General features: G+C 34.2%; 2 protein-coding genes across 2 annotated transcripts; one reads left to right on the top strand and one right to left on the bottom strand.

The window, feature by feature from the left end:
• Positions 1 to 1578: 1578 nt before the first annotated feature.
• LOC126823671 (putative uncharacterized protein DDB_G0285869) lies at positions 1579 to 13795 on the bottom strand. Its single transcript, XM_050552643.1, has 10 exons — positions 13704 to 13795; positions 12300 to 12380; positions 10830 to 10965; positions 10015 to 10125; positions 9065 to 9229; positions 8530 to 8628; positions 7594 to 7700; positions 7116 to 7169; positions 6240 to 6339; positions 1579 to 5279 (listed from the first exon to the last, which is right to left on the bottom strand). The coding sequence occupies exons 2-10, from the start codon at positions 12350 to 12352 to the stop codon at positions 5025 to 5027; spliced, it is 1080 nt and encodes a 359-aa protein (XP_050408600.1). The 5' UTR covers positions 12353 to 12380; positions 13704 to 13795; the 3' UTR covers positions 1579 to 5024.
• A 119-nt stretch (positions 13796 to 13914) lies between these two features.
• Positions 13915 to 23713, top strand: LOC126823678 (spindle and kinetochore-associated protein 2). The gene is made up of 9 exons (XM_050552651.2): positions 13915 to 13972; positions 14903 to 14983; positions 15634 to 15732; positions 16262 to 16342; positions 18542 to 18713; positions 19549 to 19679; positions 20574 to 20617; positions 20736 to 20811; positions 21869 to 23713. Exons 1-9 carry the CDS (start codon positions 13940 to 13942, stop codon positions 21926 to 21928), a joined length of 777 nt encoding a protein of 258 aa, XP_050408608.1. The 5' UTR covers positions 13915 to 13939; the 3' UTR covers positions 21929 to 23713.
• The last annotated feature ends 123 nt before the right edge of the window (positions 23714 to 23836 follow it).

The following is a 23836-nucleotide window of genomic DNA, read 5'->3' as shown; positions in this document are numbered from 1 at the left end:
TTACACGTCCTCGCCATCTTAGTTCTGTCCTTTTCATCTAGGTATGAATATATTTCCAAGATAATTCCATATGGTAATTTATTCCAGTCTACGCGTTCCTTGGATTTAGATTTGGGTCTATGTAAAGACTCTTTTGAAGAGAGGTTGAGGTTAAAACTCAAAGATTTATTTCCACTCACGTTCGTTCCCGACTGCAAAGATTTGCGAGAACCAGACCCCGTAGATCCCGCGCTTTTGCCAGCAGATTGACTAGAAGACCCCGAGATATTGTTTTCTTCGCTGTCATCGGTATCCGTAGTTTTGCCAGGTAATCCCCAATCGCTGTCTTCCTCCTCACTTGGAATCGACGCCATTTCTTCCTCATGACATTCTTGTGCATTACCGTGAATGACGTCAGTCCCTATATGACGTTACACTTGTTTCTAGGTAAACCCCCATACATTTTATAGGTTTCACAATGATAGTGATACTGATACGGTCCATTGATATTTTCTAAAAATTGATTCATGTGAGATAAAAACATAAAACCTTGACATTGAACATCAGTCGGGATACAGATGTCCATAATCAGTTGGTCTGGGGCTCTGGTTAATAATCATTATTGGATGAAAGGGAGAGAGAGAACTGGAGTTTATCGTCCACTCGACACAAACTAGGTCATTTCGGGACTAACATATTATGTTTCAATTTTATTTCAATAAATCGCTTGCGCGTAGGGGTCTTTAGCAGTGGAAGGAAACCAGAGGACCCGGAGAAAATCCATGAGGTTGTACAGGCGACCTAGCGTCTTGTCATGTACAACCGGGAATCGAATCCACGCAAGTTGACTCAATGACGGACTTTATGATAGAACTACAGCGCGCACACGCTAACACGTGTTCGTGTTTATTACGAGTGTCAATTGCTAAATGCCGCTCAGAGAAGACATCAAGCCTTTAGGGTGTGTCCAAGAAGTACTTTTATGTAATCAGCGGGAATCGTTGAAAATAAAATATGCTTCTTTCTCTCATGGACATTGACACTGCATGTATTTCCAAGTCAGTAGGGTGATAAATTTTGCCAATTGATATCGATAGGCTTTAATGAACGTGAACACCGCCTACATATTTCAAGTTAGTGGTTGGTATCTCAGCCTCCAGTGTGCCAATACAAAACTGTAGACCACGGTCTAGCTGAAGACGTCCAGTGGTGACAAAATTTGCAAGCAATGTAGTGTTCTCTTTCTTACTCAGTAGTGGTACCATTTAATGACAACAATCTGTCCAATGTTTAATACTTTATATCGAAAACACCGTCGTGTAACTGGTTCAACGGCATTCTTCCTAACATAAAGATATGCAAACTCCTTGTCAATTTGAGACAAATACATGGCAACTTTTATCCAAAAGGTTTTCAAAAGAAATTGAGGAACCGGGTGACGACAATGTGATTGTATAATAGACCCTCCCCGCCAACACCCCAGCACTGGGGAAACGGCGGTTTATTGGACATGTATATGTTAAACAATTGTCGAGCAGTCGGCTTCATGGTCTCGGGATCTGGTTCTTGATTACAAATGAAAATGAAAGTAAAGATTCGTAACATAATAAAAGATTTACTATTTAAAAACTAACAGAATATAAACATAAAAGCTAAAACGATATTCTATGCTATAGGAAGAAAATACATTAAAATATATAGAAAAATAACTAAATATACAATTAAATATATTCCATAAGAATTAACTAGATTTATAAATTAAAGCACCGTTGTATCAAATATTTATATCTACATAATTAGCACACTGAAAGACCGTTTCATATTATGTTTAAAGCCACTGATCCTCAGATTAGGGATTATTAAAAGACTGATTTATATTATGTTCAAATCCGCTGATCTCCACATTAGAGATTTTTAAAAGACCGTTTCATATTATGTTTAAATCCACTGATCCCCATATTAGGGATTGTTAAAAGACCGTTCCATACTTATTAAGGATGGTTAAAAGACCGTTTCATATTATGTTTAAATTCACTGATCCCCATATTAGGGATTGCTAAAAGACCGTTTCATCCATATTAGGGGTTGTTAAAAGACCGTTTCATATTATGTTTAAAGCAACTGATCCCCATATTAGGGATTGTTAAAAGATAGCTTCATGTTATGTTTAAAAGCCACCGATCTCGGCTTTGTTAATTCCTTGCAAACTAGAATATTGTGAATGTTTCGGAAATATCAGTCCAAAAATGGTTCCGTGTTTAAAATGATATGATAAATTAACAATATATCAACAGCAGACCTGGAAATAACGATTTTAGATGTACCTGACAAAATGTCCGGCATTAATGAAATAGTACCTGACATTTTCAACTTAGTGCCGGATATGTATTAATAATATGAATAAACAAGAGCATCGCTAACGCAGCAATATACGTCCACATTCCTGTTTTGTTTGATATGGTCCAGTTTGCATTGAGGGTCTGTGAAATAAAACTGGGTTGTAGGACTGCTATCAGTATAACATTTCGTTCACATTAACAGAACACAATTTTTATTTTAAAACAATCGATGTCTTTATTCTAAAAGCATGACGTTTTTTTTTTGTTTTTTTTTGCTTGATTGATAACGATAAGAGAATACTTGTGGAAACGTCGTGCTTTTAGAATAAACTAGTGATTGTATCCCATAAAAACTGTGTTCTGTTAATTTGTTCCCTGATCGCTAAATGCCACTTAAAGAATAACTAGAAATGGGCGTGGCTCTGCCCCTGGGGGTCGGGCATGCACCAAAAACAATAGGGATCTTCCTTGGGGTATAAGGAATAAGTATACCAAGTTTGAAGAAAATCCAGTAAGAATTGCGCCCTGTAGGCGACACAAAGACACACGAAAAGAAAATGGGCGTGGCTCTGCCCCTGGGGGTTGGGCATGCACCCCAAACGATAGGGATGTTCCTTAGGGTACAAAGAATGTGTATGCAAAGTTTCAAGATTATTAGTTAAGAAATGTGGCCTGTAGACGACAAACAAACAAATACTAGAAATGGGCGTGGCTCTGCCCCGGGGGGTCGGGCATGCACCAAAAACAATAGGGATCTTCCTTGGGGTATAAGGAATAAGTATACCAAGTTTGAAGAAAATCCATGAAGAATTGCGCCCTGTAGGCGAACCACAGACACACACACACACACACACACACACACACACATACATACATACACACACACACACACACAGACAGGGGCGACGGCATAATACGTTCACATTATGAATGTGGACGTATAAAAATGACAGATAAGTGCTGGACAAAATGACAGGCACCAGAGGTTTTGTGCCTAACAGAGCTTGCATCTGTGCCTGACTTTGTCTGTGACCGGTACCTTATTTCCAGGCTTGAGGTTCAACAGCATCAACATCGGGGACCTATAAGTGATCCGGAAAACCTATTGATAACCTTGTTTTGTTTTCTAAATGGATTAATTATTTAATACGTGGTGAGAAATTTCATCATGTCTGAAAAATGCAAATGATGATCAGCATCTTTAATATTAAATTTATTTTTATAAATTATAATAAACTGATGAGGTTTAAGATTGACAAGATCATATTAACAAACCCAACCACCCATATATATTGGTGCGGGGTGGGAATTATGACTTTTGAGAATATATTATTTTATCTTCAACTGATTGATAATTTAAAAAAGAAAAAAAACGTAACAATACTGAGCATTCTAAAAAAAACTAATATCTATGCCTCCAAAAATAAGGATGAATATCAAACTTTACTTGTCAAATGAAATCTTATGAAATATGTTTAATGATACGAAACCTAATCACTTTCAAATACCCAGCTCATAATTAAATGTCCTCCATGAAAATGGGAGAGCAATAAACATGATCATCCATTTAAACATTTGAAAAATACATATGGATCTAAATAAGTTAATGAGAACATTATACGTCCTAACAAAGCATAAGAAATGAGATAATATGAAAGCTGAAAGGATTATAAGACTAGAAATATTACAAATTATATACATAGTGAAGTATATCAAGGTTGCTAGGATGATCATTTGATATAAGATATCAGGGAGAGAGGTTTTATATAAGCTAAGTCTGTTCCCCAATCCCATTCAGATATCCTGAATACAAATATTTTGTGAAAAAAACATGGAAAAAATGCTTATATTAATAAGGAAAATCCTTATATGAAGGGTGAAAGCATTATAAGAATATATATACATCACATTATTGTTGATAGGGCGATTATCAGATATATATTTTTGAAAAAAAGTTATGAAAAAGGTTATGTATTATGGGAAAATATATTTTATTGGTGCTAAAAAGTAATGGATTACATGCCACATATCTTCCAATTTTAGTCTGCATCAACCCTGGTGAAGTCAGACATGGCCAAAAAAAAGTTATTGTAACGTAAAATACTTGAAATATTTAGGAACAATTAAAATCCCATTATCACATTGATTGTTCCATAGTTTAACTGTGTGTATCTTGATATAATGTTACTAACAGCTGGATGATTGTTTTCATACTGAGGGTCCATGCAACAGAATATAGGCCTAAAACTGATCTCATAATATGGCATTCAACATTATGCTAAATATTAAACCTATTAAACCAATATTTGTGCACTATGAAGGCTGTATAAAAAAGGGTCTTATCAAGTGGAACTGAATGAGGACATTTAATACAATGGATGCTGTTTCGCCATTATTTGTCGGACATGTCCCAATCGAGTTGGCAAAAGTCTAACCACGAATATGCCCAATCGGACATCATAATATGGTGAATTATTCAAATTTCGAATAATATTTACTGCACTTGGTGTACAACTATTACTAATCTCGATTGGTGTTAATAATAGACAAGATTTATGAAGCAGTTAAGTTATCAACCCTAATTAATACCTACCCAATTGCAATTATTTCATACTAAAAATAAATATTGTTGTTCAGAGGAGGATATTGCAGACTCAATTTTTAAAAATGATCAAAAGATGATATTGCAGAATAAACAGACAACAATCAAAAGACTAGATTAGGTGAGGAAGCACTTAAAGCTATATTATCTGATATAATATTTGTTGATATTTCTGCCAATGGACTAGATCTCATGATCTGTGATGATAGTGGGGAACAATATGATGATGTATTAGGTGCAGTCAGATTGGTCAGTGATGATGTAATGTCTGTAGGATTGGTCAGTGATACATCAGGACTAGAGTTGGTAGACAGAGCGCCAGATGATTCATCAGATGATAGACTTTCACATTTTGCCAGCTAAAACATTAATAAAACCATGAATTATTATACATTTCTGATAATAATAATAATAGTATTCTATTCATTCAGCTCCATCCTCGAAGGCTGCTTAAGGTGCAAATTCTATACATTGGAATACTTAATTTTTGGTAAGCAATTTCTATGCTGTTTTCATTTAATACGACAGCTGGTTGGATTGAAAGACCTACTCCATCTCTGGGTGCTTAAATAGAGCATGACTAACAATGGAGAACTTCATGTCATTGATAAGATTCCCACATAACAATTAACTTTTATTGTTCTACTACTAGACATTCATCATTAATTATCAAAACAGCAGTGGAGGGTTGATCGTAGCCATGTTTCAAACCTGGATTTTCAAAAATACACTTTTTTTGCGGCATGCAAAATGAGCAATGGGTCAGATCAAGTTTCAGTCATTTTCCATAGCCCTCGGTCATGACCAGGATATACAGTCGACATGTTGAAATTTCATTCAAACAATTTAATAAGTGTGATTTGTACAACATGGATATGGACCATAACTATCCTGCTGGACAAAATTTTATGATTTCTATTGCACAATTTTCATAAACATTTTAATTTGATTTCAAATGATTTCTGAGGATCTGAAATATCATACAAAAATACCATAACCTAATAAAGATAAATGATTTAAGTCACTATTTGAATCCCAAATCTTCAAGACTTTATCAAAATATGTTGTGTGATCAGTTTGAGTTAAATAACAAGTATCTTCTTTAAACTAACATAGAAACCTTTAAAAATCAAATGATTTCTGAGGATCTAAAATTTGATACATGAGTACCATGACTTAATAAACATAAATGATTTTTTTTAGGTCACTATTTGAACCCTCAATCTTCCAGACATTATCAAAATATGATGTGTGATCATTTAAATAACAGGTATCTCCTTTAAACAATGATAGAAACCTTTAAAAATCAAATATCTTACTCGAAATTTCCTTTTTAATGCCCTAGACATGACAGGTGTCAAACCTTGCCCACTATCTCGTCTTCTTTTCTTATCACTTAAAGGTGTACCACCAGGACTCCTGTAAATAAAATCAAATGTGGTTTAACATTTTACTTTTCTGCTCCAACCATGATAATTGAGACGGATATACATCGACACCTTACTCTTATTTCGATCTGTCAGGGGATCCTTAAATTGTTGCTAATGGTATACACAGGACTGTGTTTGTTTGTACCATCCAAATGATTATGCACTTATCCTTGCCAGATCCTCCTGAAAATCGACCCAAGACCCTCCTATTCACAATCTTATTCAGTTCTTTTGTGAAGAAAATAAGAACTTTAGAAGGTTGTCTTGCGGACCACTGTAAACTGCATGCAAATGTAAGGATTAGCAGATTAATGGATGACTGGATTCACAAATAAAATAAATATGTGATAATTATACCTCCTCATAGCCATTAGCCATGTGTTAAAATGAAGCCTTATGTTTTTCTAGCTTATACTAAATATGTTTTCTTTAACCATCTAGATCTTAACCAATTAGTTTGTGTAATGGCTTCCTAATTATCTAAGTATTAAGTATTGTAATCATAACTCCAATTTGTCTTTGATTTTTTTATATTTAAACAGAATAGTATTTCTTGTCTTTGTGGCTTCTTCTAAATTTTTATACTTAAATGCTTACTCCCAGGTTTTTGTATCATATTATCGTTTTTACCCTGTGCTTGATAACGACAAGAGGACACTTGTTGAAACGTTGCACTATTAAAGTTGCTAGTGATTGTTATCCATAAAGTTGTGTTGTGTTTTTTCAATGTTAGTCCTATCACTAAATGCCTTATAAACAATATACCTCCTCATAGTTGTCTTTCTCAGAGTTCTTCTGTGTAATACTTCATGGGCCAACCTGAAAAATATATAAATACAAAAATACTTAACTATTGTCTAAATTCTATAAATAAAGAGTGCTGCCAGGCAACAGAACATACGCTCACAACAGGCAATAAAGGCTGTTATATTTTTATTCCTTTATAGGTAAGAGGAAGTTGTAATACACTAAAAACTGATCATGAACAAGAGATCTAGCGCCATAACTTTGTCCTCAAAATGATCAAGTGTAATAACTTTGTCTTCAAAGTGATCAAGGGCCATAACTTTCAGAAGTCTTTAAAATTTAAAAATCAATAGGATTCTTTGTTTCATGAACATAAACACTGTTGTATAACTAACAGATAGATGGACAAACAGTCAGGGTTGGTGAAAATATACAACTACATTTCAATCTAACCATTATATAAAAACTGAAATAAATGAATCAAGGTGAAACTTACAATTGATGAATATTCTCTTTGCCAACTTCATTAATAGATGTTGCTGACTGAGTTCTTCGTAAACTGACACTTTTCAGTGCTTCAAGAGTCACAAGTCCAGGAGTATTCTACAAATAAAGTGTATTTTAAGATCTTTTAGTCTTAGCTTTATACATTATTTTAAAGCTGCCAATCCCAATCTCACCTTTTACAGGCAATCCATAAAGCGTGACGTCTTTAAAACATTAACTACCCCCTATTGTGTAATTAATTTGACGAAGTGACGAAGAACTATGTACTAAGAATAGGTTGGGGAAAATACCTCCAAGGCGTTATATTACGCCCTACACACAGTGAGTGGCAGTTTCCAGGACGTAATATAACGCCCTACACATGCTGCGATCGTGGGGAATTCCCAAGGGATTCCCCCAAGTGACGAACTATGTTCTAAGAATAGGTTGGGGAAAATACCTCCAAGGCGTTATATTACGCCCTACACACAGTGAGTGGCAGTTGTCCAGGACGTTATATACACATGCTGCGATCGTGGGGGAATTCCCAAGGGATTCCCCCAAGTGACGAACTATGTTCTAAGAATAGGTTGGGGAAAATACCTCCAAGGCGTTATATTACGCCCTACACACAGTGAGTGGCAGTTGTCCAGGACGTTATATAATGACCTACGCACTTAACGGGTTAATCGACCCGAAAATGTACCCATATATTGATTATTTAAAATTTAATCAAGAAAACAAAACTACAATATCAACAGTAGATAATCTCCTTGCTTGGATTCAATTGAATTAAAAGTAGGAAAATTAAATGATTTTATCCCACAATGAAACTAGCTTGTGTAAATTGTCTGCAGAATGTTACAAAATTTTTAATTTATTATATTTTTATAAATATTGAATGGAATTGAACAAGGACTGAATGAAATTGAACAAGGATACTTACAGGGTCTTTAAATGCTGTGATTCTATCATCAGCTTTTCTCAGTTTGATATTTTGAATGGCCTCTGGTGTTACAACCAGCTGAGAAAGAGATTGTTGAGGCTGAAATAAAAAAATATATATTCATACTTTTTTAAACATTTTTTATTGAAATATATGTTTTGTCATAACTAAATATACCACTCAATATATCTTTAAAATCTAAAACCAATTCATCCTCTCAGTGTATATAATTGCAAAAGACTAAAATCAGACTATCAAACCCCATCTTACAATACATTATTTCGTATTATTACTTGTAATATAGGAAGCGCTGGAGATTTGCACCATAAATAAACAAACAGAAACCCAGAAAACATATCCTTACACCAGACACATCACGCACGGATATTGCAAGTAACAAACAATAAAGTATTATCAAATCAGGTGGATCTAAAGGTTGGTTGAAGGTGTACACTGTGCTATCTTCAGAACACAGCTCCATTACACAAGAAAAGATAACTCTACTCTCTACTAGACCTTGTATACCTAGTCTTACCTTTAATCTATCACTGTTTTTCCTATTTATGATGAGTTTTTGAGAAGGTGGTGCCTTCACTACAGGTAACGGTGGTGGTGGTGGTGGTGGTATAGCACATGGCATTGGAGGTGGGGGAGGAGGTAAAGATGAAACTGTTGTATTGGACTGTAACACAGCTGCTCTCTGGAAAAAAGATTATTCAAGATTTACATACATGCTGATCGACATTTGAAGGATTCTGAAACCCTTGTCACCTACCATATTGTGAAATTTGAAATATCAGTCAAAAAATGTTTCATTTCTATTCAGTGTTTATATTGACATGATGAATTAAAAATTTGTCAATATTCACCATTCTATATCATATTCACCATGATATAAAAGACAGCTCATCTTATGAATATTGGATAACATCTTTTCAAGAACCTTTTTTTAATCAAACATAATCCAAGCCGCAAGATTATCTATTGTTAATATGTGCTTTTGTTTTCTTAGGTACAGATAAAGAGCTGAGAGTTTAATAGTTAAAAAAATGATAATGAAAAGAGAATATGCTGAAAATTTCAGTCATATTACTTCACTCTGTCCCTAGAGATCGGTGATAAAATAATAGTGTAGCCTCGATTGTCATTACTACCGTTGTTAAGATAATAACCAAATTCTTGATTATCCATTTTACGGTAGCCACATCAACCACAAAATGTATTTAAAGCTACTTATAGCGCAGACAGTCATTAACAGTAAGTTAATTAATGTCTAGTTAATAATTTTTATAACATTTCAGGCCTAAAGAAAGACCTGCAAAAGGCAGACTTAGCTCTTGCATAATGCCTGTTTAATTAAATGTGAAATAATCAATTTCAGAAAATTCTAATGAGGATTAAACCGTGCAAAATTAGATAATTTACAGAATCGGGTCTGCGACTTTAATAAACATTCACTAATTATTGTATCTTATCTCACAATACCTTTTCTGCTTCTTGCAATTTTAGTTCTAATTCCACAATTTGTCTCCTACTATCTTCTAATTGTTTTCTATAATCTAACACACTTATGTACTCTTTCACCTTACAGAAGCACTGAAACAACAGAGAAACAAAATTTTTATTGTTCGACTGTCCAGTTTTTCACAGGTCATTTTGTCAAGTTCAACAGACTGCTTTTAAAACATATTTTATTATGATAAAGTAAAAGGATTGGACAAAATTTAAAATCATTATTCCTTAAAGTCCCTAATTGTGATTTGGACAATATAGGAAGCCCGGCCCTTGCAAACTACAACATTGTAAAAGTTAAATTTCTAATAGGAATATCAGTCGAAACATAGATTAACTCTATTCAGTATTTACAAAGAAATGATGAAGTAAAATTCCATTGATCTATGCTACCTCTTATTATGTCAACATGTCTTCAACACACTTGCTGTATGAGGTCATGATATTATAACATGTCCGCCGCCATCTTAACTTAAATAATCAATCTGCGTGCATGGATTAAGCCTTGACAAATCTGATATTTTCCAACAAAATGCAAATCATGCACAATAACAAAAATGCAAAAAAGAAAGAATAGAAAAGGTGCAGGGCAATAAATCTGAAGATGTCCTAAATAATCATAAGATACTTGAGAACTATTGCAAAGAGTACAAGAACCTGGAAATTATAACCCCAGTTTAAACTATCTTCACAAAGTTACAAGTTAAAACATCAAAAGACTGCAAGATCAGTTCAGAGATAATGTAGAGATAGTTCATTGTTAAATCCAGAGAAATTTACTGTCATACATGATCAACTTTTGTTTTACACCAGTATAACCAATCTTCTACATCAGTTGATCGCAATGTTCGTTGACCATAAGTTATTAGATGATCAAATACTGGAGCATATCCCTCTCCTCTCATATCTTGTGTTGGACTATCACTGTAAATACAAATAAAATACACAAATAGTTATAGCTTACAAGGTAAAATTTCAGATAAATGAAATGAAATAGGGTTTACCATTTACTACTGTTCTGCTCCGACTGAGCTAATGAAGACGGGCATACGCCATACAGTGTGCTTTGAGGGAAATTTTGTCCAGACAGCTGCACTATGGCCTACCGTACTCTTATATCGAATTCCAACTGCCAATGTCTACATGGTTTGTTGTCCCATCCAAATAACTAGACAGCTGTCCTTGACAGGCCCTCTGTCCTGCACCACTGACAAGGGGAAACCACACTGGAAAATCCTGATAAACCTTATTGGCCAACACAGGGAGCGAACCCGCAAACCTCCAGGCTAGCGAGCCAGCATCTTACTCACTTAGCCACCATAGCTCCAAGTTTCAGATAAAATATATGATTAATAATATTTATACAATTAAATATATCTTATAATAGCTTGACAAGGAAAATGTTGGCTAGTCCTCTGAATGTAACAAAAATCTAGGGTACTACAATGTACACACACTATAGAGCATCTCAAAGGACCCTTGATAGTTAAATTTAATTAAGAGTAGACAGAAATGCTGCTATTCGCACAGAATTCTCGCTCATTTCACTTATGATCGTAGATTAAAACAATTGTATGCAAGTTTAAAAATGAACTAGTTTATTTTGTATACAAAAGTATAATAGAGAAACCATGGTAAACAAATAATGAAAATATAGGCATATCCAAGAAAAATTCAAATTTTTGATCAGTTGGCAGTCATGACATGTGAGTTTAGATGATCACCGAATATTAGTAAACTAACTGGTGTAAATTCAAAATTTATTGAAAAAGATGGATTAAAATTAAAAGATTATGTGATCTTCACTACTGTACTAAAAGGTTATTCAATCTGTGTAAATTAATGTTGTTAAATAATAAAAGTGTGCTATAAATATAATTTAATAACTGCAATAGAATGAATCAAAATTATTACAAATAGGTTAAAATTATGTAAAACAAAACACATGTAGTATAGTATCTCTGAATATAATTGACACATTCATCTTACAATAACGTTTTTCTTTTCAATCTTCGTCTAGCTTTCTTTTTTATTCTAATGTTTTGAATGTAACAATTGCACACTCGTGAAACACTGTAAAGACATTTTTAAATTGAAGAATATTACAATCGTTCATTTGTACAAAATTTAAGAATAAACAGAATTCCCACACTGAAATGTGGGCATATAAAAATAATTAAGACAAAGTGTTTAAATTATAGATAGTCTGAGAGGCCTTAAATATTAATAATTTATTATATTAGGCCTCCTGGACTTACCTTGGTGAATACATCCCATCACTTTTCATAGCACTTTCAACATTTGGTTCCATTCTTTCAGTTAGACCTCCTTACATGAATCTTGGTGAAGAAAATTAAAATCACTATTAATAATATTAATATTATTTAATCAGTTTGTCACTAATTCTAAAATAACAGGCTATTGATGGTCTAAACTCTTGTTCTGTTGTAAATTGGGAAATAATATAACTAAACATTATAAAGTATGTACATGCAAAGTAGGCTACATATATGTTTGTGGTAGAGACTCAAAATAACCCAAATGGACCAACAAAGTCAATTGCAAAATTCCCCAAAATAAAGCCAGTTTAGTTTTGTGAGCTGGCTGTATTTAATTGGTTGACATCTCTAAATTGGAGACCAAAAAGCTGCCAGAAGATTAATAAATGAAATAAAATTGGGTTTAATGTCCTACTGTTCTGCTCCGAACTGGGCTAATGAAGACACGCCATACAGTGTGCTATGGGGAAAACTTTGCCCGGACAGCGGCACTAAGGCCTACTCTTATATCAAATTCCAACTGTCAAAGGTTTTACGTGAACACTGGACCTTGTTTTTTCGTCCCATCTGAAAGACTAGACAGCTGTCCTAGTCAGGCCCTCTGTCCTGCATCACTGGCAAGGGGAAACCACGCCGGAAAATCTGGATGAACTTTCTCGGCCAATGCAGAAGATTAATAACAATACATATGTCAATTATTAAAGTAGCTAAGTCTTAAAATTCAATAGCATCCACAGGCACAGTCTTCGACATTGAAAACACAAATTATTTGTCAATTTAAATCAACACTGATGTTGTGATCTTACCAAGAAAAGATTGGCTTCTGATATCCAATATCTAAGATAAAATAAACATTTAACCATTACTGTACACGAATCATGTACCAGAACGCATTTCAGCACCATTTGTAACAAGGGACGGGATTCGATGAACAAGGCTAGACATATTCCACAAGTCATGTCAAACGCTGACGCCATATTTTTATCTGAAGAGCATGTGCAATAATACAACCAGTGTATGGCCTATATTGGAATAACTGATTTGAAATTTACTAAGTAAAACGGAAACAATTGAATGTAAATCAGTTTACATTCATTAATCATATTATTACATATGTTGTGACCCATTTGTGTCAATTTCTAGGCCCCAAATGTCAGCGATTTCGCTCCTTTCAGCACCTCTCACTGACAGTGACTGGGCTAATCAATTATCATCAAACAATCAAAAGGAGTTAAACCTGAGTGTTGAATCATTCACATTATTCACAATCTCACTCCTCAAACTCAATCAAATATCTACAAATAAGAGTTCATACAAAACATCGAGCAAAAACAAAACAGGCATGATGTTACTCAAAAGTCACAACCATTCCACTCAACTTACCAATAGGCCTATTGAACTTTTACAAGAACTGTTAACTTTAGCCTAGATTTTTAATATTCAAATTATGTCAACAAACTTGTTATTTGAAGATGGCGCTTCATTGAAGAAATCGACCTACTAAAATATTAGCCAATGAAAAAACAGTTTACTCATTAGCAATTAAACCTTCTAACTTCTACCCAATCGGAGCCCTTAACATCTGTAACGGAAATTGTAGTGTTTACAATATTTACAAAATGGAGAAGTCTGTGGAAACTCTCGAAGCTATGGTACTATAATCTGTAATTTCTCTTAAATATGAGAAAGAATTTCTTGTTGTTTTTGACCACACACGCTTTCAGCGCAATTGATTTATATATAACAGTCTTTAGAGTCGCCCAATTGTCCAATGCTTTATGAATAAGCCTATTTTCTATTATTATTAATATTAATAGGCGGTATTTATTTAGCTTCTACAGCTCTGAACGTAGGTCTCATTACACTCGTACAGGGCGAGTGTAATGAGACCAACGTTCAGCGCTGAACTACATTTAGCTTATATAGCCATCATTATTCGTGATCATGTCAATAATTAAAAAATGGCCATTATATTCTCATTATCTAGACAGTTATTTAGACAGACCCACAATCATTGAATATATTAGGCCTATGGTGAGTTGTATGTATTTCTCCGCAAAAACAGGGATACTCGATTGCAGGTTATCTAATTGGACAAATGACATGGTTTTGCAGTGCTGACGAACGTGGTACTTCCGCCTACGTTACTGTCTGTCCTTATACACATGTAATATGAAAATAACGCTTTACACACCACCTCTGTTTTAAATTTTGGATTCCTGACCGTGGTGTAAAGCGTTATTTTCATATTGCATGTGTATAAGGACAGACAGTAACATTGAGAGGCTATCAGACACTGTTACTATAAAGTAACTAGCAGACTTAAGTCCAACAAAGACAAAAGCCAATGCAATGTATTTAGTAAAGTTATATTGCCACTAATAACTACAGAAACAAGTTCCCTGTGTGACAAGATATTACTTTGCCTCATGATTACTTGTAGTTAAGAGGAATTACAAAACCCATATCTCTGCATGTCACTCGATTGCAATGCTGTCAATTCGCAGCATTCCAACGGTACAATCGAGAAACCTATAATTTTACCATATCCAAAATAAAGGACCAAAAATTACCTTTTTCAGTTTCAAAAGGCTGATTCAGACCTCAATTATCTTGCAAGAAAGGTAGAATTCGAGCTTGAAAATTCAAATGAAAATGGTGAGGTAAGTTTATAGACCTGATGAGAAGGTATACATATGTACATTACATAGTACATGGGCAATCTACATGTAGTGTCTGATACTCTTTCCCTAGCCCTTTTGATGGCTGTAATTAGGATTAGAGAATGATAGATAGAGACAGAACAATTAGGTCCTGTGTTTTGGTCAGTTATGCTCTTAAAGATGCATTATGTAAGACTTAGATAAAGAAGTGGACGTTATTGATGTAATAGATCAAAAAAAGATTCTGAAAAATTAATCTTCAAAATATAAATTAGCCATCAGTTAAGTCCTCTTCATCCTGGCCATTATGAGTTACAGTATGTCTACTGTTAAGTAATCATATATTCTATTATTCTACTGAAAACTTTGAGCATGATCTACGGGTAGTACAGACCAGAGTTTTCAATTCAAAACTTATTTTAAATTTGCTGTGATTGCTGAAGTAGTCTATCATTTTTAAAGATCAGTCCCTAACTTATTGTTCAAAAATTTGAGGTAAAAAAGCTTTCATCGGTGCAGATAACAAAACTGCTGGTGAATGTTAGTATGCGTGGTAAGATGAGTGTCAAAGCAGAAAAGAATTACTAGGTCATATCCCAAGTCATCTTTAACTTTATTCAACTAATTTCACTTCTATTTTGATTTTCTAGTCTTCCAATCCAGCCAAGATGATAGAGAAAATTAATGAAATTAAGAAAGAATATACAGCAATTGCCCAAGATGCTCTTGACATCCAAAAGACACAGAAGGTAAGTAATTGCTTTGGTATGAATCACAAGAATGTATCAGTCATGCAGATTGTATATGTCATAAACACAAACACAGTCAACTAGGAGATATACCTGGCAGGACGATTTACCCAAGCAAATACATGTACCACCACACTCTGCCTTTTTATGTGAAAAACTGACATAATTCTTCATTTAATTTGTGGTATTTTACTTAAATAGATTGATTTTTGTTAGTAGTGATTGATCAAGGGAGATAACTGGAATGGTGAGACATTGACCATCACATTTACTGTATATTTTTGCAAGTTTTCTGGGTATATTAACTCATTTTATTTTTTATGTATAATTGAAGTATGTTATTCTGTCATTTTTCCACAATACTCTGTTTGTATTCCATAGTATTGGGGTAGTATTAGGTAAATCATCCTGCTTATATATGCCTCTAAGATTTTGTGGTTGGTGTAGAAAGGAACCATAGGTACTTACAGTGAATTTTGTTCTATTGCGATGTTGACATATTATTTTTTTTTTATTTTTTATTCAACAGGAGGCCATGGACTTTTTCCGAACACAGTTATTAACAGCATGTCAAATGGTACAAAAATTAGACCAACAAACAGGAGCAGATGTAAGTTTAGTTTTATTGTACCCGTTTACTGTCATTGCTTTTGATTGACTTGATATATATCCAATTTAGAGAAATTAATTTGAGATATATGGACTGAATAAGAACTGTAAAAATAGTACTATTTGACTTACTAATTTTTATAAATAATGATGAAAGTAAAACAGAAATTTTAAAATTTATGTAGTTCTTGAATTGTTTTTCTAAGTTTCAAAGTGACTTAAAGTATTATAGAGTTAATCTTTAAGTGGCATTTAGCGATCGGAAACACATTAACAGAACACAGTTTTTATGGGATACAATCACTAGTTTTATTGTCCCCGGCCTTTCGAAGAAAGCAGGGGACTATTAAAATGGGTTCGTCCGTCTGTCTGTCTGTCCGTCTGTGTGTCCGTCTGTCCGTCCGTCTGTCCGTCCGTCTGTCTGTCCGTCTGTCTGTCCGTCACACTTTTTGGGACACAATAACTCTCTTCCTAATTGAGCTAGAATGTTCAAACTTGGTGTATGTGTTTATTAGGTCAATGCCTTGATGGAGTTCGAAGATGAGCATTTTCCGCTTCGGGTAAGCAGAGATAAGCAATTTGATTGGTTGATGCTTTGGGACATGATAACTCTCTTCCTAATTGGGCTAGAATGTTCAAACTTGGTGTATGTGTTGATTAGGTCAATGCCTTGATGGAGTTCGAAGATGAGCATTTTCCGCTTAGGGTAAGCAGAGATAAGCAATTTGATTGGTTGATGCTTTGGGACACGATAACTTTTAATTGAGCTAGAATGTTCAAACTTGGTGTATGTGTTTATTAGGTCAATGCCTTGATGGAGTTCGAAGATGAGCATTTTCCGCTTAGGGTAAGCAGAGATAAGCAATTTGATTGGTTGATACTTTGGGGCACGATAACTCTCTTCCTAATTGAGCTAGAATGTTCAAACTTGGTGTATGTGTTGATTAGGTCAATGCCTTGATGGAGTTCGAAGATGAGCATTTTCCGCTTAGGGTAAGCAGAGATAAGCAATTTGATTGGTTGATGCTTTGGGACACGATAACTTTAGTTCTAATTAAGTGAGATTGATGAAACTTGGTGTATAGATTTATTATATGAATACCTTAACTAAGTTCGATAATGAACATTTTTTGCTGAGGGTAAGCAGAGTGATAAGCAATTTGATTGGTAGAAACTTTGGAACACAATAACTCTCCTTCTAATTGAGGTAGAATGTTCAAACTTGGCATAGGTGTCTATTAGGTGAATGTTTAAACTTGATGTATATGTAGATGTTCATTAGGTGAATGTCTTGACTGAGTTCAATAATTAACATTTCGAGCTGAAGCTAAGCAGAGCTAATCGATTTCATTTGTCGATGGTTTGGGACAAGATAATCTTGATTCTATCTGATAGAAAGTGATGAAACTTAGTGAAAAAAATAAATGTGCGATTAATTAATATGTGTCATCTATTTATTTTGCAATTTCGGCGGGGGACATCAGCCTCACTGTTGGCTTGTTCTAAAAGCACGACGTTTCGACAAGTATCCTCTTATATTATTGTTATCATGCACAATGACTTGTCGAAACGTCGTTCTTTTAGAATAAAACTAGTGATTGTATCCCATAAAAACTGTGTTCTGTTAATGTTTTGTTAATATTATAGAGTTCATGCTAAAGTGTAGGTCATCAAACAAATTACACGCACTGGCAATAGCTCAGATTATGTTGGCCAACAAGCTCAGAACTACAGTCGGATAAAGTCTGTCCAAAATAGAGTAGAGACACTGGCAATAGCTCAGACTATATTGGCTAACCAACTCAGAACTGCAGTCCTGATAATTAAGTTAGTCCAAGAGTATAGTTTGGTGTACATTTACCTTCATTCTTGTGCTTTAAAAAAAGAAAGTGGAAGTAACATATTTCTACATGTAGTTTTGACAGATTGTGTGCATAAGAAAAATTACAGGTAGAGATAGACTAAGCTTACCGGTATGCATATTTTTTCTAAAAATATTTGATGCTACTAAAATATTTTATTGTATATTATTTTAAAACTTCTTATTATTTAGAACACAAATCCACCTGATTTACAAGAACTAGCAAGTCTTTTAAATTACAGGTAGCGATAGACTAAGCTTATGCATATTTTTTCTAAAAACATTTGATGCTACTAAAATATTTTATTGTATATTATTTTAAAACTTCTTTTTATTTAGAACACAAATCCACCAGATTTACAAGAACTAGCAAGTCTTTTAAATTTTGATCCTGATAGTTTGAATAAAATGATGCCCCCATCAACAGAAGATGGTAATCAGGCATCAAACAGTCAAACATCTCAATCTACTAATAATAATATACAGCCCACTAGTCAATCAGATCAAACAGGTATTATATATGATTAGTAGTTTATATCAAAGTTCTTGTTAGGTGGAGAGGTTTTACATGGTCTGAACCTGTTCCCTATAACATTCAGATATCCTGAGCAAAAGTATTATTTATAAAAAAAAAAAATATTTGGTTGACTTTTTTTTTGATGCCCTAATCATGACAATGTTCTTTTTTCTTAACAATGTCTGAATTTAATAGTCAATATTGCTTTATATAATTATCATATATAATTATAATTGCGACGAACCCACAATGGCTCAGTTAGTATGGTGCTTGATTTTTGCCAGGATATTTGTTTGCTAATTATAATTACAATAGGTATTGGATGAAGAAAAGAACAAAATGAAGATACAATCTACTAGTATACAAACTCAATCGGATTAAAACACAGATCTTGTTTCGTTTTGTTTTTTTTATAGTTCAAAATTTTGTTTTACTTGTCTTTACTACACTAGGATCTGGAAGAGTTGTTATATTACCAGCATTTTGGTTGAAGTGAGGGATAAGCCAATGAAACGGTCTGTTACGGCGACTTCTTGGCGTGCCATGCACGGAACTGTGGGTAAACCACTAGAAACATCAACGCTGATTGATTAATCAATGTTTTACATCATAGGGTCAAAAGCCGCTCGTACGACCCCTAACACAACCCTCAAGTACAACTTGTCAGACCTTCATGTAGTGTAGGCCATCGAAAGTATAAAAAAACGAAACGCAATATAGATCTGTATTTTAATCAAATCGATACAAACTTGTATATCATTGACATCTAAATGAAAATATCTGTATAGAAGATCTGTTATACTAAAGCCATTTTTAACATTTTTAAAAGCAAGTTCAGCACCACTGTCAGCAGCAGATCTAAGATCCCAATCTAAAGAATATATGGATATATCTGAAGAAGAGTTCAATTCAGTGTCAGATTTAATACGAGGCAGGGTTAAATTAGCAGACGTCAATATGGTACTATTCTATTTTTATTCATTGATCCATATTGATATTAAGCAATCTGCAGCCTTCCGATTCAGAGTTACACCCCCCCCCCCCTTTGCTGTAAACCTTGTGAAGACAATATAGGGTATATATATTTTAACTTATTTGTTTTCAAATTGAAATCAATGATCTTATTAGAGGATGAATCCTAGATATTACATGTAGATTTCTTCAATGATCCTAGATCCTTATCAAATTTGCTCAACATCCAAGTTTCCCTTTCGGATAAACTGTTGTTGAGACAAAGCTGCAGTGTGATTGTATTTCCTGTGAGTATATTGCTGGCTCTTTAACCAGGAAATAGGACCTTACAAGGAAAAATGTCTAGTTGGGACAAATTCACATGTCCTGTGTAAACCATTGGCAGCAACTTAATGATCCCCTGACATTTGATGGCCGAATGGTTAGCACGTGCGTGCTGTATCATAAGGTCTGTCATTGAGTCAACTGGCGTGGTTTCGATTCCCCGGTTGTATGTGACAAGGAGTATGGTCATCTGTCCAACCTCGTGGGTTTTCTCCAGATCCTCCGGTTTCCTCCCACTGCTAAATACCCTTACGTGCAAGCAAATTGTTGAAATAAAATTGAACCATGTGTTAGTCCCAAAAAGACCTAGTTTGTGTCAAGTGAACATTAAATCCTATTTCTCTCTCTCTCCCTGACATTTGGAAATAGAGTAAAAGTGAGCTGTAGCTGTGGGCAAAATTTCCCTCTTAGCACACTGGTTGTGTTTGATACTAAGCACACCATATCAACAGTCTTCAGATGGTTATTGGTTGTGTAGGCAATCTGTTAATGATGTATTCATCAATTAATTAAAATCTTTGTACATTTTTTTTAATTTTAAATTTGTTTACATTGCAGACATACCAAGTTTTATGGCGACATTTTAAGGAAGAGAAAAATAAGTAAGTTTAAATACTATATGTGTTTTGTCATATTGATCCCTTGGTTTGTTAATGAATTATGTTTCAATATCTAGATTGGGTTTATATGATATAATAATGTTTTGTCTTATCAATTCAGAAAACCATTAAAAACAGCAGACATGCATAAAATGGGATTAAAAGTTAGCGGTGCTACAGGTGAAGCTAAATTAAAGGTAATCATTCACATGAGCTCTAGGTGAAGTAAAATGAAATGTAATGAAATGAAATGGAGTGTACTGTTTTTGTGCACAGACTGGGCTAATTAAGACAGACACACACCATGCAGCCAGCTATGAGGGAGATTTTGCCCAGACAGCGGCACTATAGCCTTCTCTTTATTTCGAATTCCAACTGTCAATGGTTCTTTTAGTGCATGTCAATGTGTAGATGGGGCCTCGATTTTACATCCGATCTGAACAACTATATGTTGTCCCTTGCCAGGCCCCCTGTCCTGCACCACTGACAAGGGTTCTTTTACGTGCACGCCAATGTATACACTGGACCTCGGTTTTTCATCCCATCTGAACGACTATACATCGCATTTGCCAGGCCCTGTGTCCTACACCACTGACAAGGGGGAAGCACGCTGGAAAATCCTGATCTGATGAACTTTCTCGACCACTGTAGGGATCAAACAGGGGACTTCCAGGTTAGCGAGCCAATGTCCTACTCACTGATCGAAACCAGCGGTTGTCAGCCTTTTCTTCTCGCGATTCCCTCAGGACATTTTACAAATATCCTATCAATCCCACATCTGCATTTGTGATGTTCTTCCATAGTTGGGGCCATAAGACTAGGGCATGTGCCACAGCTTTTCACACAAATCTTTGATAGCCCTAATGCACCTAATCTAAAATTCATTATCTAAATACCAACAATTTCATACTGAGTTTTATTTGGTCATCTTTGTGTAACGTACACCTCCCCCTCCCCCACAGACATCTTAAGACTTTCCAAACCCTCTTTAAATATCCTAAGATTGTGCTAAGTATTTATATATGTATTTATATTCACAATAGTCAGTCCAGTCCATATATCAAAAGAATTTGCGGAAAATGAATTTACAATTACATTCACAGTAGTCAGTCCTGTCCATAAATATCTTGAGGTGGAGCTAAGTATTAATTCACATTCAGCAGATACTTAGTTCAGTCCATAATTATCTGAAAACAGAGCTGAGTTTGAATTTCATAGTTCTTGCATTTACAAAATGTATTAATATTGTTTCAGGTATTAAGAGCGTTGAAAGTTCTACAAATGTCAAGTAAAGGAGAAGTAACTTTAACATGATAAATTTCACATCATTTTACAAAGTTTGAATATCGATCATCAGTTATATTTCATGATCTACAAACATTAACTGTGTTCAACAGATGAGAAATATAAACTAATGTTTATCATTGTGAGCCATACAGAATGCCATAACATACATGATTGTGGGCTGATTTGGTTTTCTTCTTTAACATAAGAATCATCTGTTGTGCATGTACTGGTAGCTATCTACTATCTTTTCGTGTTTTAATGGCTCAGGATACTAATTTGTATATAATTGTACTACAATGTTGTAGGTATGTTGTAATTTGTATATATATATATATATATATATATACTAGTTTCATTCTTGAAAGAATCATTCATTCAGATTTAATACGTGAGCAATAATCAGGATAATGAATATGTTTTGGTGGGACAAGAGATGGGCAGATGAAATTCACTGTAAGAAAATTCTAACTGACAAGGATTCTTTTACACTATGTGTACACAGATGGACTTTGGTTTTCATCCTGTCCAAAAGACTAGGCACACTTTCCTCATCAACCGCCAGGTGCCACTCCAGAGAAATGAAAACCGGGCAGTGTAAAAAAATCTTGAAGGTTCATCTCATCACCCTCCAGGATTTGAACATGAAATATTGTAGTTGCTTGGCCGCTCAGCAAAAAAATGTGACTGTAACAGTGATTAGATTTGAAAATTTTTCTTGTTGGACATTTTTTCCCGAAAATAAAGGGGCATAACTCTTATCGTTATTTAAGCAGACGTTTTCAGACCACAATTAAAAATCATGTTTCAACAAAATATTCAAATTCATACGTAATAAAAAATAGGTGCACCTGGTTATTTTTCATATTTAATTCGTGTACGGTAATTTCATGTTACTGAAGATGCATTGTAATAACTGTAAAACTAGATAAATAAACGTCTTGGGTGTGATCAGAATTAGAATACTCTTTCCTTACTGATTGAGCTTCGTTACCAATGCTTCCATTTCATTACTTTCTACTGTATGGCAGTGCAAGGTGTTGGGGAGAACAATGGCTACAAAAATTTCATTTTTTTTCTTTTGGAACACCTCTTAAAAGTTTTGCTTCCTATTTCTTAGGGAGAAAAGAAGTTCTTAAAAACATGAAATAACTGGTTTTCAAAAACTCCCTTCACTTGACTCCAGTGGCTGTTTGGTTTGATCTTGATGACCTTTCAGGTACTGGTTTGTCTGGTATCTATCGGCATGGAACATCTATACAAATTTTTGTCAGCTGCTTTATACTCAATGAATTTCCAATATAATTTACATTATTGGGATATATACTTCAGTATTTTTTCCATTATCTAATCATTTTATGGATTGTGTTTCTCCCCTAGATTCTTCTGTTCCAAGAAATTATCAATGTAATAATCTGCTGCGGGTTGCTGTTTTGGGGGGTTGGGGGTGAAAAAAAGAGAATCAAACCCATGTATTTAGGCAGGTTACATTTACTTGAGCTGGACACCAGAATCCACATATCAATTTGGTTGGGAAGTTTTCATGGATGACACTTCTTATTCTTTTAAAATTAGAGGAAAATGGCACTACAGATGTAGATGAATACAAGGTGAAATAATAAACTTATATATATATATTTTATTCTAGTATAAAAATATTTGATTTTATATAATTATTACATTTAATTAATGGTAAACAATCTTAAAATTTACTTGAATAAATATGTACATGAAGGCTATATTAGCTTTTTGTTGCAAATTCATTATATTAAAATAAATGTTCTTCTTAAATATGAATAAAAGTTTAAAATAGGTGATGTGTTTTTACTTTCTTTAATTTAATTTGCATATTTGGATGGACAATGGGTTACAATTTCGTAGAAGATGCAAACAGTTGATGAATTAATATTTTTATCTTTTGAATATTAGATGCAGTAG

The sequence above is a fragment of the Patella vulgata genome, chromosome 6 (assembly GCF_932274485.2).
Source record: "Patella vulgata chromosome 6, xgPatVulg1.2, whole genome shotgun sequence".
Taxonomy (NCBI): domain Eukaryota; kingdom Metazoa; phylum Mollusca; class Gastropoda; family Patellidae; genus Patella; species Patella vulgata.
Note: the sequence above shows the minus strand (reverse complement) of the source record. Positions and strands in the feature narration are given on the sequence as shown.